General features: G+C 40.0%; 1 protein-coding gene across 2 annotated transcripts in view; it reads left to right on the forward strand.

The window, feature by feature from the left end:
- The window catches only part of MPG (N-methylpurine DNA glycosylase), a 45226-nt gene that overhangs the window by 13352 nt on the left and 14311 nt on the right, over positions 1-17563 (forward strand). For both annotated transcript variants that reach the window (XM_075830049.1, XM_075830050.1), the window contains exon 3: positions 14494-14698. In XM_075830049.1, coding sequence (XP_075686164.1) covers positions 14494-14698 — 205 coding nt within the window. The remainder of the gene's footprint in view (positions 1-14493; positions 14699-17563) is intronic.

A 17563-nucleotide genomic window follows, 5' to 3' on the forward strand; every position in this document is an offset into this window, starting at 1 on the left:
TATTTTTTTATCACTATTTATTACATTTTTTGGGAGATGAGGAAACCAAAAAACAGCCATGCAAGCATGTTTTTCTTTTTGTTTCTTTTTACAGTGTTTTTTACGTGCAGTATAAACAACATGTTAACTTTATTGTGCGGGTCTATACGATTACAGCGACACCAAATTTATATAGTTTTTTTAAGTTTCACTATGTTCCCACAATAAAAATACTCTTTTCTAAAAAAATCATGTTTTAGTGTCGCCATGTTCTGACAGCCATAACTTTTTTATTTTTTCGTTGATATCGCTGCGGGAGGGCTTGTTTTATGCGTGACGAACTGTAGTTTCTATTGGTACCATTTTGCGTTACTTGCAACTTTTTGATCACTTTTTATAAAAAAAAATTTGAGACAAGATGACCAAAAAATAAAATTCTGTCATTGTTTTTTATTAAAAATTTTTACGGTGTTCAGCGTGCGCTAAAAATAATGTGACATTTTTATAGATTAGGCCGTTCCGAACGCGGCGATAGCTATTATGCATAGTTTTTTTTCATGTTTTCATTTTTTTTCTAATAATAAAGGAGTTGATCGGGGAAACAGGGCAGGTGTTGTTTTTATTATTTATTTATTTTTCTTTCACATTTTTTACTTTTTCTTTTACACTGACCTGGGGACTTGAAGATCTGGTCTTCTGATCCCCGGTACAATACACTGCACTACTTATGTAGTGCAGTGTGTTGTAACTGTCATTCTTCAACTGACAGTTAGCGTATTAGGTCCTGCCTCGGGCAAGACCTAATAGGCTTCTGTACCTGGGCAACCAGGAAGCCTAGCAAGGGGTTCCTGGTTGCCATAGCAACCATTGCCACCCGCGATCCATCGCGGCGGGGTCCGGGGGGTACAGAGGGAGCTCCCTCCCTCTGTAAACCACTTCAATGCGCCGGACGTCATTGACAGCCGCATTGAAGGGGTTAAATGGCTGCGATCGGCGTTAACAGCCATTGCAGCGGCATGTCAGCTGTGTATAACAGCTGACAGCCGCTGAAAATAAAGCGCGCACAGCTCCTGTGCTCGCTCTATCTGCAGGGCGTGACTGTAAGCCCGTGTGCGGGAACTCACTTGGTTTCTGGACGTACAGTCACGCCCAATCGCGGGAAGAGGTTAAACTGAATGTATCACATATGTGTGTATATATGTATGTGTGTGTAGATATATATATTATACTGTATTTTTCAGACTATAAAACGCACCCAACTATGAGATGCATCCAGGTTTTAGACAACAGAAAATAGGAAAATATTATTTTATATTTTACTGCTTTTACAAAGGAAAAACTAGTTGTTAAAGAAAACATTTGTTCTGTTTCACCACGTTCTGAGAGCCGTAACTTTTATATATTTTCATCGATTGAGCGGTGAGAGGGCATATTTTTTGCGGGACAAGCTGTAGTTTTTATTGGCATCATTTGGTACACACGATTTTTTAATCACTTATTTATTTATTTTTTACTGCTAAGGTGACCAAAAAACAACAATTCTACCGTTTTAATAATTAGTTTTTTTACGCTGTTCACGGTGCGAGTTAAATAATAGTATTTTGTAATAGTTCGGACTTTTAGGGAAGCAGCGATACCTATTTTGTTTATTTAAAAATTACATTGTGCTTGGGGAAAAATGGGAAAAAGTGTTTTGTTTTTTTGAACTTTTAATATTTTTTTTACACTCCTGAAAATGTATCTAACTTTTTTTTTTACACATTTTATTACTTCCCCCTAGGCTCTTTCCCTAAGTACAATACACTGCAATACAGATGTATTGCAGTATATTGTCATTTTTACAGGCTTCTGCTAAGCCCTGCCGGAGGCTGCCATGACAACCATCGGCGACCCCCGATCGCGTTGCGGGGACTGTCGGATTTTCCCATGAAGGACATTTATGACATATCCACAGGATATGTCAGATAGGTTCGGGTCCCAGAGGTGGGACCCAAATCTATCTGACATTTATGACATATCACTAGAACGGTGCACCCTAAACGCCGTTCTAGCTTTTTGTGCTCTCCCAGCCACTTAATGATTACATGGTCGAGTTACGTAAACAGCGTAACTCGTTGTACCACGCTGTTTCCGTAACTACTATTTAGTTCTATGGGAGTTATGGAAACAGCGTAACTCGCTGAGCTATGCGGTTTCCGTAACTCCCATAATAGTGAATGGCAGTTACGGAAGCAGCGTAGCATGCGAGCTACGCTGTTTCCATAACTACTATTCAGTTACATAGTTACATAGTTAGTACGGTTGAAACAAAGACACATGTCCAACAAGTTCAACCAAGGGATGTGAAAAGGGAAGGTAAAAATTTCTACACATAGGAGCTAATATTTTTTTGTTCTAGGAAATTATCTAAGCCTTTTTTAAAGCCATCTACTGTAGCTACTATGACTAGCTCCTGCGGTAGACTATTCCATATATTCACAGTAAAGAAGGCTTGTCGCCTCTGCAGGTTGAACCTTTTTTTTTCCAGACGAGGGAGTGCCCCCCTTGTTTTTTGAGGGGGGTTTTACATGGAACAGGATTTCACCATATTTTTTTGTATGTGCCATTAATATATTTCTATAAGTTAATCATGTCCCCCCCTTAGTCGTCTTTTTTCAAGGCTAAATAGGTTTAGTTCTTTTAATCTTTCCTTATAACTTAGATTCTACATGCCCCTTATTAGCTTTGTTGCTCTTTGTATTTTTTTCTAAACTCCAGGGCATCCTTTCTAAGAACTGGAGCCCAGAACTGAACTCCATATTCTAGATGAGGCCTCACTAATGCTTTGTAAAGTGGTAATATTATATCCCTGTCCCACGAGTCCATGCCTCTTTTAATACAAGACAATATCTTGCTGGCCTTTGAAGCAGCTGATTGACACTGCATGCTGTTATTTACTAGGTGAGGTAGAAAAAAGAAACACGGCGCCGCAAATCAGATTCTGACAAATGGTAATAGAATTGGGTCAATGAGACAATTCCGCTCACCTCGGGTGATGGACACCAAATGGGTGTCGACAAAACTTAGGAAGCTGCAGCCAGGTCCACAACACAGCCAAACGAGGTTTGCTGTCGGTTTGTAGTAGTTTAGAAGTAGGAAAACGGAACCAACGGCGCTGCTTGGATCTTTAGTCGATACAAAATACACAACCAGCGTGATGGGTTAAGTGTATAGAGTTTATTGTTGATAGGCTACGCGTTTCGACGTCGAACTGACGTCTTCCTCAGGCCAATACAGACTGTGTGGTTCCTGCCTTATTTAAGCATCAGGGCCAGGAAAAAGACCGCCAGTTGTTATAGGTCAAAGGTCACATGAGATACAGAAAAAAACCACACAGAAGGAAGAAGCAGCATTAAAAGCAATTACAAGTATCATAATACGATAAGAATGAACGGGATTAACAACATGTTTAGAAACTGTTTTAAAACTCTCAGTTCTACTGACAGATCGGTACCGTATTTTCAAAGAGAAATTTATATAACAGCAAAAACCTTTATTTATGTATAGGACTGTGGGTGAATAAACGATAATATATTAAATATTTACTTATGTCTGAGTTTTTATGTGTTTTAACTAATGTTAACGGAAGAACCAAATGAAGCCCAAGAAGTGCTGAGTCATAGCGTCCTTGGTTACTAGGAGTAAGAGAGGACTACGGGGAGCTGTAGGGGAACAAAAGGGTTTCAATGGACCGCATATTTGGACCGCACGGGTATACAATAATGGTTGAGAGCGTCCTTGGTTACCGGTTGTCATGAACAAAAAGATGTCAAGGGGGAAAGAAAGGCTTATGCTGGACCGCACAGTAAGCTGCATCAGGTCGCGGGACTCCGCGCTAGGAACCTTGAAAGAGGCACCTGCAACGGAGCTGGTGAGTGACAGGACGTCATGTTAGTGGGATATTGGTTATTAGTGATTACTATGGATCTCTTTCATTACTATCCGATTAGGTAAATGGTTATTATTTAAAAACCATCTACAAGGTTAAAACGGTGGCAAATATATCTGAATTGGTACCGATTAAATTTATTTTGTATGTCGATATCATATATGTTTATAGAAGTTTGTAGATAGACCGACAAATTCTTTTTATAAAAATAGAATAAATTAAAACAAAATAACCTTTTAAGAGAATTTGTACATACACTGAGGAACGGGGGTCAATCTCATTAATATTATGGACTAGAGTTATTCCAATCATAGATGTCAAAGGTAGAAAGTTAAAAACCTCTTAAAGTTGCGGTAATGTTTGCTGATTGGTTTTTTATTATTATTTGTTTTTATTTTTATTCTAAAGATGACTCAGTAAGGTCATTCAGACCATTTGGATGTAGGGTTTCCAATTTAAAAATCCAATAATTCTCCCTTTGCTTTAGCTTGACAAATCTATTTGGTAGGTCCACTGATATTTGTTCGATTGGGGTGACCTTAATCTCGGAAAAATTGCACTTATGTTTATACAAACAGTGACGGGACACACTTTGTTTTACAAAACCCCTCGTGACATTAAACCTGTGGTTATTAATTCGGTTCCTTAGGGTTTGCGTGGTTCGGCCCACATATTGCAGATTGCAAGTGCACTGCAGTAGATAAATGACATAGGAGCTACCGCAATTTAGAAAATCTTTAATCATAAATTTTTCCCCTGTTTTTATGGAGTGATAATCCCTGCAATTGTTTGAGATGTTATTACAACATAGGCATCTGTTTTGGCCGCATCTAAAGGAACCTTTAAGATTTGGGAGTAAACCGTGATTTATTATTTTGACATTCCGTAGTTTGCTCGGGGCTATTAGATTTTTTATTGTTTTAGCCCGTCTATATGTAATAATAGGTTTCTCTGGTATTAGGGGTTTTAAAAGAGGGTCGTTTGTTAAGATATGCCAATGTTTTTTAAAAAAGGTGGCTATGGTCTTACTCTCTTTATTGAATGTGGTTATAAAATTGGTTTTAGCCCTCTCACTACTTGATTTTGGCTTAGTATTTGTAAGTTTCAATTCGATACATTCTTTTTGTGTTAGACTTTGGGCTTTTAGTTCGGCACCTTTGATGAGGCTTTTTGGAAAACCTTTTTCATGGAATCTCTGCTTTAAAATCCCACATTCCTGGTTAAAGGTTAAATTGTCTGAGCAGTTCTTTCTAATTCTTCTATATTGTCCGAACGGGATATTTTTGAGCCACGGGGGGTAATGGGCACTTTTAAAATCGAGATAACTGTTCACGTCCACCATTTTGAAATGGGTTTTGGTTGTAAAAAGGCCATTTTTCTTACCAATTGTCAGATCTAAAAAGTCAATGTTTGTGTCTGAGAATTTATGAGTGAATGAAAGGCCAAAAATGTTATTATTTAAAACCTCCATAAAATCATTGGCTGTACTGACGTCGCCGTTCCATATAAAAAACAGGTCATCAATGAATCGCTTATAAAATAAAATTCTGTCTCTAAAAGCATGCTTACTTAGAATGAGGGCTTCCTCGAAAGCCCCCATATACAAGTTTGCATAAGAGGGTGCGAATCTTGTCCCCATTGCACATCCCTTTATTTGTTTGTAAAATTTTCCATCAGAAATAAAAGTATTATGGGTTAATATAAAATCTACGCATTCTATGATAAAATTAATTTGTGTGTTGGGATACCGTAGATCAGTTGCAAGGTAGTCAAGGGTGACTTGTGTACCCTGTGTGTGTGGGATATTAGTGTATAAAGACGATACGTCCGCCGTAAGAAAGTTGATATTAGAAATATCGCAGGTTGACTGTAATTGGAAGAGATCTCTTATGAGATGTGTTGAATCTTTCAAAAAGGATGGCAATTTGGAAACTAGGGGTTGGAGGTGGATGTCTACGAAATGTGATAGGTTACTTGTCAAGGAACCTATTCCTGAAATTATTGGTCGGCCGGGCGGATTGTGAAGAGATTTATGGATTTTGGGGAGATGATACATGAATGGGATGGATGGAAACGGAACGGTCAGAAACATTTTTTCTTTTTTGCATATCAAGTTTTCGGTGAATGCAGTTTCGATCAAGGCTTTATATTCTATTTCAAATTCAGGGATTGGATTGTGTTTAAGTTCCTCGTAATATAAAGTGTCTGATATTAATCTCTGTGCTTCCTTCAAATAATCGGATCGGTCTTGTATGACAATGCCTCCCCCTTTGTCTGCGGACCTAATTACTATGTCATGGTTGTTCTGTAGATTTTTTAGAGCTCTACGTTGGGATTATTTAGTTTATGATTTACAAGTACACCCAGATCCTTCTCAACAAGTGACTCCCCAAGTGTAGCTCCCCTAGGACATATGATGCATGCAGGTTGTTGGTACTCAGATGCATAACTTTACATTTATCTACATTAAACTTCATTTGCCAACTGGACCCCCAAACACTTAGTTTGTTTAAATCTGCTTGCAATTCACGAACATCTTCCATAGACTGAACTATATTACATAGCTTGGTGTCATCTGCAAAAATAGAAATAGTGCTATTAATCCCTTCCTCTATATCATTCATAAATAAGTTGAATTATAGTGGTCCCAGCACTGAACCCTGGGGTACACTACTTATAACCGGGGACCATTCAGAGTAGGAATCATTGACCACAACTCTCTAGATACGGTCCTTGAGCCAATTCTCAAGCCATTTACAAACTATACTATCTAAACCTATAGTCCTTAATTTACCCATTAGACGTCTATGAGGGTCAGTGTCAAATGCCTTTGCAAAGTCCAAAAACACTATATCCACAGCGGCCCCTCTGTCTAGGCTTCTGCTCACCTCTTCTTAAAAACAAATCCGGTTGGTTTGACAGCTTCTGTCCTTAGTAAAACCGTGCTGGCTCTCACTTATAATAATATTTTTTGTCACGTAATCCTGTGTATAGTCCCTCAATAGCCCCTCAAACATTTTCTCCACAATGGCTGTTAAACTTACTGGTCTATAATTACCTGGGGAAGACCTAGAGCCCTTTTTGAAAATAGGCATCACATTTGCCCTGCGCCAGTCCCTTGGCACTATACCAGTCACTAGAGAATCTCTGAATATTATGAAGAAGGGGACTGAAATAACTGAACTAAGCTCTTTAAGAACTCTAGGGTGTAACCCATTTGGTCCCGGGGCCTTGTGTACATTTATTTTATTTAATTTAGCTTGGACCATATCTACATTCATCCAATTCACTATATCAACTGATATATTAACAGCACCGGCAGCGGCTACATTAGCTGCTCTTTCTTCTGTTGTATATACAGAGTTAAAGAACCCATTTAGTAACTCTGCCTTCTCTTGATCCCCTGTGACCAACTCCCCATTACCACTCTCTAAGGGTCTTACATGTTCAGACCTTGGCTTTTTTGCATTTATTCAGTATACTTCTAGAAGTTTTGGGGATTTGTTTTACTATCCTTGGCCACCTGCCTTTCATTTTGTATTTTTGCTAATTTTGTTAGATTTTTACAGATTTTATTACACTCTTTATAATTTAAAAACGCTACAGATGTACCCTCAGATTTGTATTTTTCAAATGCCCTTTTTTTGTCATTTATTGCCCTTTTTACAGAAGGTGTAAGCCATGTGGGGTTTAATTTTAGTCGTTTATACTTCTTACCTATAGGAATAAATTTTGCACTATAATTACCCAAAGTAGATTTGAAAATCTCCCATTTATCATTTGTACCATTATTTGACAATAGTTCTTCCCAGTCTATATCCTGAATTGCAGCCCTCATCCTGGGGAAATTGGGCTTCTTAAAATTAAGTGTTTTTGCCCTCCCAGCCTGTGTTTGTTTTTTACAGTATAGGTAAAATGTAACTATATTGTGATCACTGTTACCAAGGTTTTCACGAACATTTACATTCCCAACAAGCTCTGCATTATTAGAAATGACAAGATCCAACAGAACCTCACCTCTAGTCGGGTCTTCCACAAACTGGCCCATAAAATTTTACTGCAACATGTTGAGGAAATGTCTCCCCTTTGCAGTTGAAGCCGAACCATGACGCCAATTAATATCCCGGTAATTAAAATCTCCCGTTATCACTACAGTACCAGCCTGTGCAGCCCGCTCCATCTGTTTATATAACTGACCTTACATCTCCTCAGTTCTATTGGGGGGTCTATAGATTACACCAAAAGTAAATTTTCAGTGTTTACCTCCCTTTCTAGTTCTACCCACAAGGTTTCAACCTCTTCACAATCTTCACCCTCTAATGTCTTTTTCACACTCGCCTTCATATCACTTCTCACATACAGACATACACCACCACCTTTCCTATTTGTCCTGACTTTCCGAAAAAGTGTAAAACCCTGTAGATTTACAGCCCAGTCATGAGAAGAGTCTAGCCATGTTTCAGCAACACCAACTATATCTATATTTTCTAGTATCAAGGCCTCCAGCTCCCCCATTTTGCTTGCTAGACTTCTGAAATTTGTGAATGGGAGTTCTATGGGAGTTACGGAAACAGTGTAGTTCAGCGAGTTTCTGTAACTCGACCATGTAATCATTAAGTGGCCGGGAGAGCAGAAAAAGCTAGAATAGGGTTTATGGGGTCCCGTTCTAGAGATAGGTGCAGATCCTAGAGGTGGGACCCGCATCTATCTGACATTTGACATATCCTGTGGATATGTAAAAAATGTCCTTCATGGGAAAACCCCTATAAATGCTGCGGTCGCTATTGACAGCGGTATTTAACCAAACGGCCAGGAACAGCGCGATCGCTGTTCCTGGCCGTTAGAGCAGCGTGTCAGCTGTAAAACATAACTGACACCTGCATCGTATCGAGCAGGCTCAGTGCTTAAGTCCGCTCCAAACTTCACCCCCCCCCCCCTGTTCCATGAAGTGCCAGCTAGTCATGGGTCGGAAAGGGGTTAATTAAGGAAGCGGTCAGGGGGTCTGGCACAGCTGGGTCCCTGATGACTATATGACGCAGGGACTTTTTAGCAAGATTTATTCTTGCTAAAAACTGTGTCTTATAGTCCGACAAATACAGTATATTAATTTTATTAATTTAAATCATATTTTTTTATAATCTGTTTTTTGTTACTGGTTGTAGATTTGTTGCTCTGCTCTGTTAACAGCATTTATAGATATGACTTACAGCAGCCATTTGGACTATATGAATCTAGTCTGGAGTTGACTCGTCAACTTCTATAGGAGAGTGTACGAGGCATGCTCTGTGACCTATGCAAAGGTCACTGTGCAAGGAGGATGAGGAGAGATTATGTTTTCATCCCCTATTGTTAATGGTGGATACTGTTATCTGCCTCCGGCTTTATAATAGACGTGTAACTTTTCTGTGATGGTAATAGCTTAAAGGAATATTCCCATTTTGAGACATTTGTGGCATACCCACTGGATGTGCCATAAATGTCTGATAGATGCGGATCCCACCTCTAGGAATCGCACCTATCTCCTGAAGAGGGGTTTCCCACTTGCAACTGCTGGCCATCATATCCAGGCAGAGAATCAGTGCACAGGAGGGCAGGAATTCTCATAGAAATGAATGAGAAATGAAAACAGCATAGCACAGCAAGCCAGCAGCCATCTCAGCAGGTGGGATGGGGTTGGGGGGGGGCGCTGGTCAAGAGATCGGTGTGGGTTTATTCTGTTCATATAATTTTTTGGATGAAGATACCCCTTTAAAGTCTATGGACACCTTTTGACAAGGGGAATTTTTTTTTTACATACGTCAGAACCTGCACTAAGTTTCAGGCTGCAATTTCCATTACTTCATTAATTTTCAGACCGTTTGATATTCAGTTTGTTATTTACTCGTTTCAGACTATTCTCCTGTGGACATGTCACTCCTAGTAATACGTGAATTCTGTGAGTCCAGGATGCTTCTGGCTTCGCTAGCTCTCATGTACTAGCACAACTTAATTCCTATACTGCTCTTTCTACAGCCCATGAAGAATCTCTTCTCCTTTGTGCTGGCAGACACTGATGCTAAGGGGTGTGTGATTTTCCCCTCCTTCCCCCTGCAGTGCCTATAGGTGCTCTCCTTTCTCTCTACACTGATAGCCAGTGTGATTTTCCCCTCCCTCCCCCTGCGCTTTCTTCCCTATCTACACTCTATTACAGTCCAGTCTGTTTGATTTGCCTTCCCTGAACGCTTGAATGCTGTCCCCCCTCTCCATACTGATCTGCCGTGTACAAACCCCTCTACCTCCCTGCTGCTTTCTCTAAAACTGATAGAAGGGGGAGCAGAAAAAGCAGCCCCGACAGAAGCAGTGTTCTGTCAGAATTTGCAGGACACCAGCTAGGTGAAGGAGTTACACAGATGGTACAGCAGGAAAATGGTATGACGTTTTTTTTTTTATGTAGACTATTTGAAAGTTGCTTAATTTGGCCATGTTACTGGCAAAATTTGCTCGATACATTCAGTATTTAATTGTGAAAAATTGCAAAAATTGTATCTGCTTGTAAGACAGGCATTTATACCACATGAAATAGTTGCTAATTAACATCCCCCATATGTCTACTTTAGATTGGCATCGTTTTTTGAATATCGTTTCATTTTTCTAGGACGTTACAAGGCTTAGAACTTTAGCTACAATTTCTCATATTTTCAAGGAAAATGTAAAAAGGCTATTTTTACAGGAGCCAGTTCAGTTGTGAAGTGTCTTTGAGGGCCTTATATATTAAAAACCCCCAATAAGTCACCCCATTTTAAAAACTTCACCCCTCAAAGTATTAAAACAGGATTTAGAAAATTTCTTAACCCTTTAGACGTTTCAGAGGAATTAAAACAACGTAGAGTAAATTTCACTTTTTTTTCCAGAAATTAATTTTTAATCCATTTTTTTCCTAACACAGAAGGTGTTACCAGAGAAATGGAACACCATATTTATTGCCCAGAGTCTGCCGTTTTTAGAAATCTCCCACATGTGGCCCTAGTGTGCTAATGGACTGATGCACCGGCCTCATAAGCAAGGGAGTACCTAGTGGATTTTGGGCCTTCTTTTTATTAGAAAATATTTTAGGCACCATGTCAGGTTTGAAGGGCTCTTGCGGTGCCAAAACAGTGGAAATCCCCCAAAAGCGACCTGCATTTGGGGAACTAGACCGCTCAAGGAAAATATCTAGGGGTATAGTGAGCATTTTGACCACACAGGTTTATTGCAGAAATTATTGGAAGTAGGCTGTGAAAATTAAAATCTACATTCTTTCAAAGAAAATGTAGGTTTAGCTAATTTTTTCTCATTTCCACAAGGACTAAAGGAGAAAAAGCACTGCCACATTTGTATTTCTCCTGATTAAAACAATACCCCACATGTTGTCATAAACGGCTGTTTGGACACACGGCAAGGATCAGAAAAGAAGGAGCGCCATTTTGCTTTTGGAGTACAGATTTTGATGGATTGCTTTCTTGGAACCATGTCGCATTTGCAAAGCCCCTGTGGGACCAAAACCGTGGAAACCCCGCAGAAATGACGCCATTTTGGAAACTACACCCCACAAGGTATTCACCTAGGGGTGTAGTGAGAATGTTAACCCCGCAGGTGTTTTGCAGAAATTAGTGTGCACTCAATGTTGCAGAGTGAAAATTAGATTTTTTTCCATAGATATGCCAATATGTGGTGCCCAGCTCGTGCCACCATAACAAGACAGCTCTCTAATTATTAAGCTATGTTTCCCGGTTTTAGAATTCCTCTACATGGGGCACTAATCTTTTGCCTGGACATTTGACTAGGCTCAGGAGTGGAAGAGTACCATGCGAAATTGAGGCCTAATTTGGCAACTTACACAGTATTGGTACACAATTGCAGAGGCTCTGATGTGAAATAATAAAAAACCTCTGAGTAGTGACCCCATTTTGCAAACTACACCCCTCAAGGCATTTATTAAGGGGTGTAGTGAGCATTTTCTCCCCACAGGTCTTTTCCATAAATGATTGCGCTGCGGATGGTGCAAAGTAAAAATTAAAACTTTTCCCTAGATATGCCATTTCAGTGGGAAATATGTCATGACCAGCTTGTGCCACTGGAGACACACACAACAAAAATTGTTAAAAGGGTTCTCCCGGGTATGGCGATGCCATATATGTGGTAGTAAACTACTGTTTGTGCACACTGTAGGGCTCAGAAGGGAGGGAGCGACATTTGGCTTTTGGAGCGTGGATTTTGCTTGGTAGTAGTTTTGTTTGGAGTTTTACTGGTATTTCAGTTTATAATGTGGGGAATATGTGAGCTGGGCAGAGTACATCAGGGGCATAGTCAGGTGGTGTAATAATGAGGTAAACAATAAAATAATCCATAAATATTTGTTACGCCGTGAAGCAATCCTTTATACGCAGGCCGGTGTCTCACTGATAAATGTCCTTCCTTTATCCCCCTTTTGGTCTACACTCCGCACCTTTGCAGTTTGGGGAATTTAGCTGGAAATTGTTGTCCTGGTATAATACGGGCGCCCTCGCTTCCAGGAGATATGTTTGGGCCCTACCCTTCCTGGTTCCCTAATTTTAGAGCCTTGATAAATCGCCACTTGAAATAGAAGAAATGTTCCCCTCGGGCCTGCACAATCGCGTATTTTTCTTTCCTGACTTATTGGAGCCTTAACTTATTTTATTTTTTCATAGACGTAGTGGTGTGAGGGCTGTTTTTTTGCGGGATGAGCTGTAGTTTTTATTGGTACCATTTTGGGGTACATGCGACTTTTGATCACTTGTTATCCTTTTTTTTTTTTGGGAGGCAAAGTGATAAAAAAACAGCAATTCTGGCATAGTTTTTTCTTTTTTTTTTTTATACAGTGTTCACCACGCGTCATAAATTACATGTTAACTTTATTCTGTGGATCAATACGATTCTGGCGATACAAAATTTCTAACACTTTTTTTTTTTTACACAATAACATTACTTTTGTATTTTTTGTCCCCAAGTTGTAAGACCCATAACTTTTTATTTTTTCGTCGACGGAGCTGTATGAGGGCTTGTTTTTTGGAAGACCAAGTGACCAAAAAAACAGCAATTCTGACATTATTTTTATTTTATGGCGTTCACAGCGCGAGACAGGTAACATAATATTTTTATTATTATTTTTCAATAATAAATGACTTGATAAGGGAATAAGGGTGATCGTGTTTTATGTTATTACTTGATTATTTATTGTTATTACTTTTTTTGGACAACTTTTTTTTAAACTTTTTTTACACTTTTCTTTAGTTCCACTAGGGGACTTGAAGGTTCAACTGTTTGATTGAAGTTCTAATACATTGCACTACCTATGTAGTGCAATGTATTAGAACTGTCAGTTGTTCACTGACAGCCAGCCGATCATGCTCCAGCTCCAGTCGGGGGCCTAATCGGCTTCCGTAATGGCAGACAGGAGGCCATTGTTAGGCCTCCTGTTACCAAAGTAGCAGTCTGCATCTTTGCCATCGCATGGCAGGCTGCCGATTTGCTACAAACCACTAATATGCAGCGATCGCATTGGATCGCTGCATCGAAGGGGTTAATGGCAGGAATCTGAGCTAGCTCCGGTTCCTGCTGATACAGCGGTGCGTCCGCTGTAACATACAGTGGACACCCACTGCTGATGATGCCGGCTCAGCTTCTGAGCTGGAAGCTGAGCCGGCGCCATCTTGCTGATGGTACCAGAAGCTATTTAGGCCCCGCCGGCGAGTGGGGCATAGGAGGCTTCCGTTGCTGGCTGACCGGGAGGCCAGTATTAGGCCTCCAGTTGCGATTGCAGCCACCAGCAACCCAGCGATCATGTTGCTGGGGTGCCGGTGGCTAAAATCTCCTCACATGCTGCCATCTCTATTAAACGCAGCATCTGAGGGGTTAATCGGCTGGATCGGATGCTAGCTCTGGTCCTGGCCGTTACCTCAGGGTGCCAGCTGTAACATACAGCTGGCACCCTGTGGTGATGGTGCGGGCTCAGCTCCTGAGCCCGCACTATCACCACAACTTAATGGTACTGCACTTTGCGGGAAGCTCTGCCCGACAGTGCCGTGTATATATATACACGGCGGATGTCGGGAAGGGGTTAAGGTGCCTATACACTTATCTTTATGTTTCTTAATTTTTATTTCAATGTTAAAATTGAACAACCATATACAAACCAAAATGGTATATACATCATCAACCCAACCTCCTCTCCTCCCCATGCACATTATATAAATGTCAGGACCAGCCAACCATCTAATGTGTATGGGGTTGTGCCAACTCTTTCCTGACAGCAGATGTCAGAGGAAAAAAAATCAGGCACGTTGGATTTTAACATTCCCCATCCTGTATTCACATGTGGGATAAGGAGCCACCAAAGGTGTCTGGTAGAAGCTTATTTCCCTCTCCCCATTGAGTTCACATGTACATATACGGTACAGGAAGTATCAGCCTATTATGATGCTCAGTGGCCAGAGTGAAAACTTTAACATTGCAGATTTTGTTTTTAATATAGATAACTTTGAAAATAGGTCATTTTTTGATGACACATTCCCTTTAACAAAATCTTGAGTGTTTGGTTTGTATCTCAGATTTTGGTCCGCAGGCTCCCAGATGGGACTGAACTTCGTGGGAGTATTGTAGAAACAGAGTCTTATTTAGGAGGGGAAGATGAAGCCTCACATTCAAGAGGAGGAAAAAGGACTGAAAGAAATGCAGCAATGTACATGAAGCCTGGGACCATATACGTCTATCAGATTTATGGCATGTATTTCTGTGTGAATGTTTCCAGTCAAGGTGAGTTAATTGTCGTTTAACTTTTACATTAATACAATATAATAAATAAGACAATACAATATAGGTGGAAGCGTCAGGGTGAGCTTTCCTACTGTATCAAAAAGTTTATTATACAACACATTACTGGACAAATCAGATGTGATCTCTGAGGTTGAGCAACCAAATCCAAAAAATCTCTGTTATTGGACAAGTTGCATGACATCAAATGTAGTATCACTGTGTGTGGCATTCCACAAATTTTCTTGTATGTTCTCTACCAGCCCCATAGCTCATATGAAAGATTTGTAGGCCATTGCATAGGGAAAGAAAAACTGTAATACAAAAGGAGTATTTATGACCTGACGTTATGTGTACTTCTATTAAAGCTGAACTCCAGTTAACCTCAGTATGCCGCCTAATTATATTTGCAAGAGGCTGAGATATGGGGAGTTGTTTGACAAGGTACTCACACTGAAGATCTGGTGGTCACGGCACCAATTTTCTTTCCTTAAAAAATCTGGAAACTACAGTTGCTTTTCTCAGCTGGTTGGAATATCAGCTTGCTTGACTATCTGTTTCTAACTTAAAGAGGCTCTGTCACCACATTATAAGTTCCCTGTCTTCTACATAATGTGATCGACGCTGTAATGTAGATTACAGCAGTGTTTTTTATTTAGAAAAACAATCATTTTTGACGGAGTTATGACCTATTTTAGCTTTATGCTAATTAGTTTCTTAATAGACAACTGGGCGTGTTTTAATTTTTGACCAAGTGGGCGTTGTGGAGAGAAGTGTATGACGTTGACCAATCAGCGTCATACACTTCTCCCCATTCATTTACACAGCATATAGTGATCTTATTACATTACTATGTTCAGGCACATAAACACACTATAACGTTACTCAAGTGTCCTGACAGTGAATATACATTACCTCCAGCCAGAACGTGATGTCTATTCAGAATCCTGACACTGTAGCGTCTGTGTGAGATTTACAGCAACGCAAGCGTAATCTCGTTTTAAATGACAGGTTACATCGTAATCTCGCGAGATTACTCTTGCCTTGCTGTAAATGTCACAGAAACGCTGCCGAAGTGTCAGGATTCTGAATAGACATCACGTCCTGGCTGGAAGTAATGTATATTCACTATCAGGAGACTTCAGTAACGTTACTGTGTGTTTATGTGGCTGCACATAGTGATGTAATAAGATCACTATATGCTGTGTAAATGAATGGAGAGAAGTGTATGACGCTGATTGGTAGGCGTCATACACTTCGCTCCACAACGCCCACTTGGTCAAAAAGTAATTCACGCCCAGTTGTCCATTAAGAAACTCATTAGCATAAAGCTAAAATAGGTCATAACTCCGTCAAAAATTATAGTTTTTCTAAATAAAAAACACTGTTGTAATCTACTTTGCAGGGACAATCACATTATGTACAAGATAGGGCACTTATAAGGTGGTGACAGAGCCTCTTTAAGTGCTCTCCAGAGAACCCTGTACTGGCTGTAATTTTACATTAATGCTACATTCAGACGAGCGTTTTCAAACTCGGACGTGAAAAAATGAAAATTTTCACGTCCGAGATGCACCCGTGCGTTATCACGGTTCCCTCATAGACTAGAGTCTACGGAGGGATGCGTGAAAACGCAAGTAATTAGGACATGTCCTATTTTTCCATGGACCCTTCACACGCTCCATTGAAACAATGGCCGTGTGAACGGCTCCATTGAAATACATGTGTTTGTGTGACGGCCGTTGTTTTAACAGCTGTCACACGGATGAGTTACAGGCTTGTCTGAATGAGCCCTTATAGGATCTCTCTACTTAAACACTGTTTTTTATTGGAAGAAGATTTATTATCTCTTTGATGGGTAAATTAACTGCCTGCAGGAAGCAGGATGTAGCACCTACAGATCCTGTAGCATACAGTTCGCTAATGCTGAATTACCATTTGCTAATGCAAGGGACAATGGGGGAGGCTGTGCAGTGAGAGACCTAAGGAATGTTATTTATACTGCACAAGACACAAGGGTCGTTAACAGTATACAATTATAAGATCTGTGGGAACTATAGTGTCCTAGACATGACAGACACAGCTCTATAGGCCACTATAACGAACCTGGCTACTAAATATGACTTACCAATGCAAAATAAAAATGGTGAAGAAAAACCTGACGGAAGTAGGGAAAAGGCCTTCAGCCATAAAACAAGATACTACAGAAAGGCATTAAACCCAAAGCTTGCATTATGTCCCCGTGGGGTCAATGACCCCAATTTGTAGATCCATCTACTTTCCATTTCGGCTAGTCTCTTACTTCCATTGCCCCATCTGGATCCTAGGTGCGCATATCTATTCCTCTGAACTTAAATTGTTTTGAATTCCACCCATGGAACATTTTAAAGTGTTTGGGCAGAGTTTTAAGTTTGAGAAGGTCCTTTTCTCCTTTGGCATTTTCTATATCTCTTATATGTTCCCGCACTCTTACTCTAAACTCCCTTGTGGTGAGACCAATTGAAAATTTTTTACATGGACAAATTGCATAGTAAATTATGAAAGTGGAACTGCATGAAATGTATTGTGTGATTTTGTATGTATTTGGGCTGAGTCTTCGAAATCAAAAACTCAATATTGGCACATGCCTTACATGAACCACATGTAAAGCATCCCCATTGGGGACCTTTTGTACTAAAACAGTTGGTTTATTGAGAAACATAATGGCTATGTACCAGCTGATCTTTGAGGTTTTGTGCCCTTCTTGCTGATAATTGTGGAACTGGTGGTAAATTGTTTTTAAGTATTGAGTCAAATAGAAGGATCAGCCAATGACGCCTAAATATTTCCACCATATCAGACCATTGGGCATGATAGGTGGTTATCATG

The sequence above is a fragment of the Rhinoderma darwinii genome, chromosome 6, assembly GCF_050947455.1.
Source record: "Rhinoderma darwinii isolate aRhiDar2 chromosome 6, aRhiDar2.hap1, whole genome shotgun sequence".
Classification (NCBI taxonomy): Eukaryota; Metazoa; Chordata; class Amphibia; order Anura; family Rhinodermatidae; genus Rhinoderma; species Rhinoderma darwinii.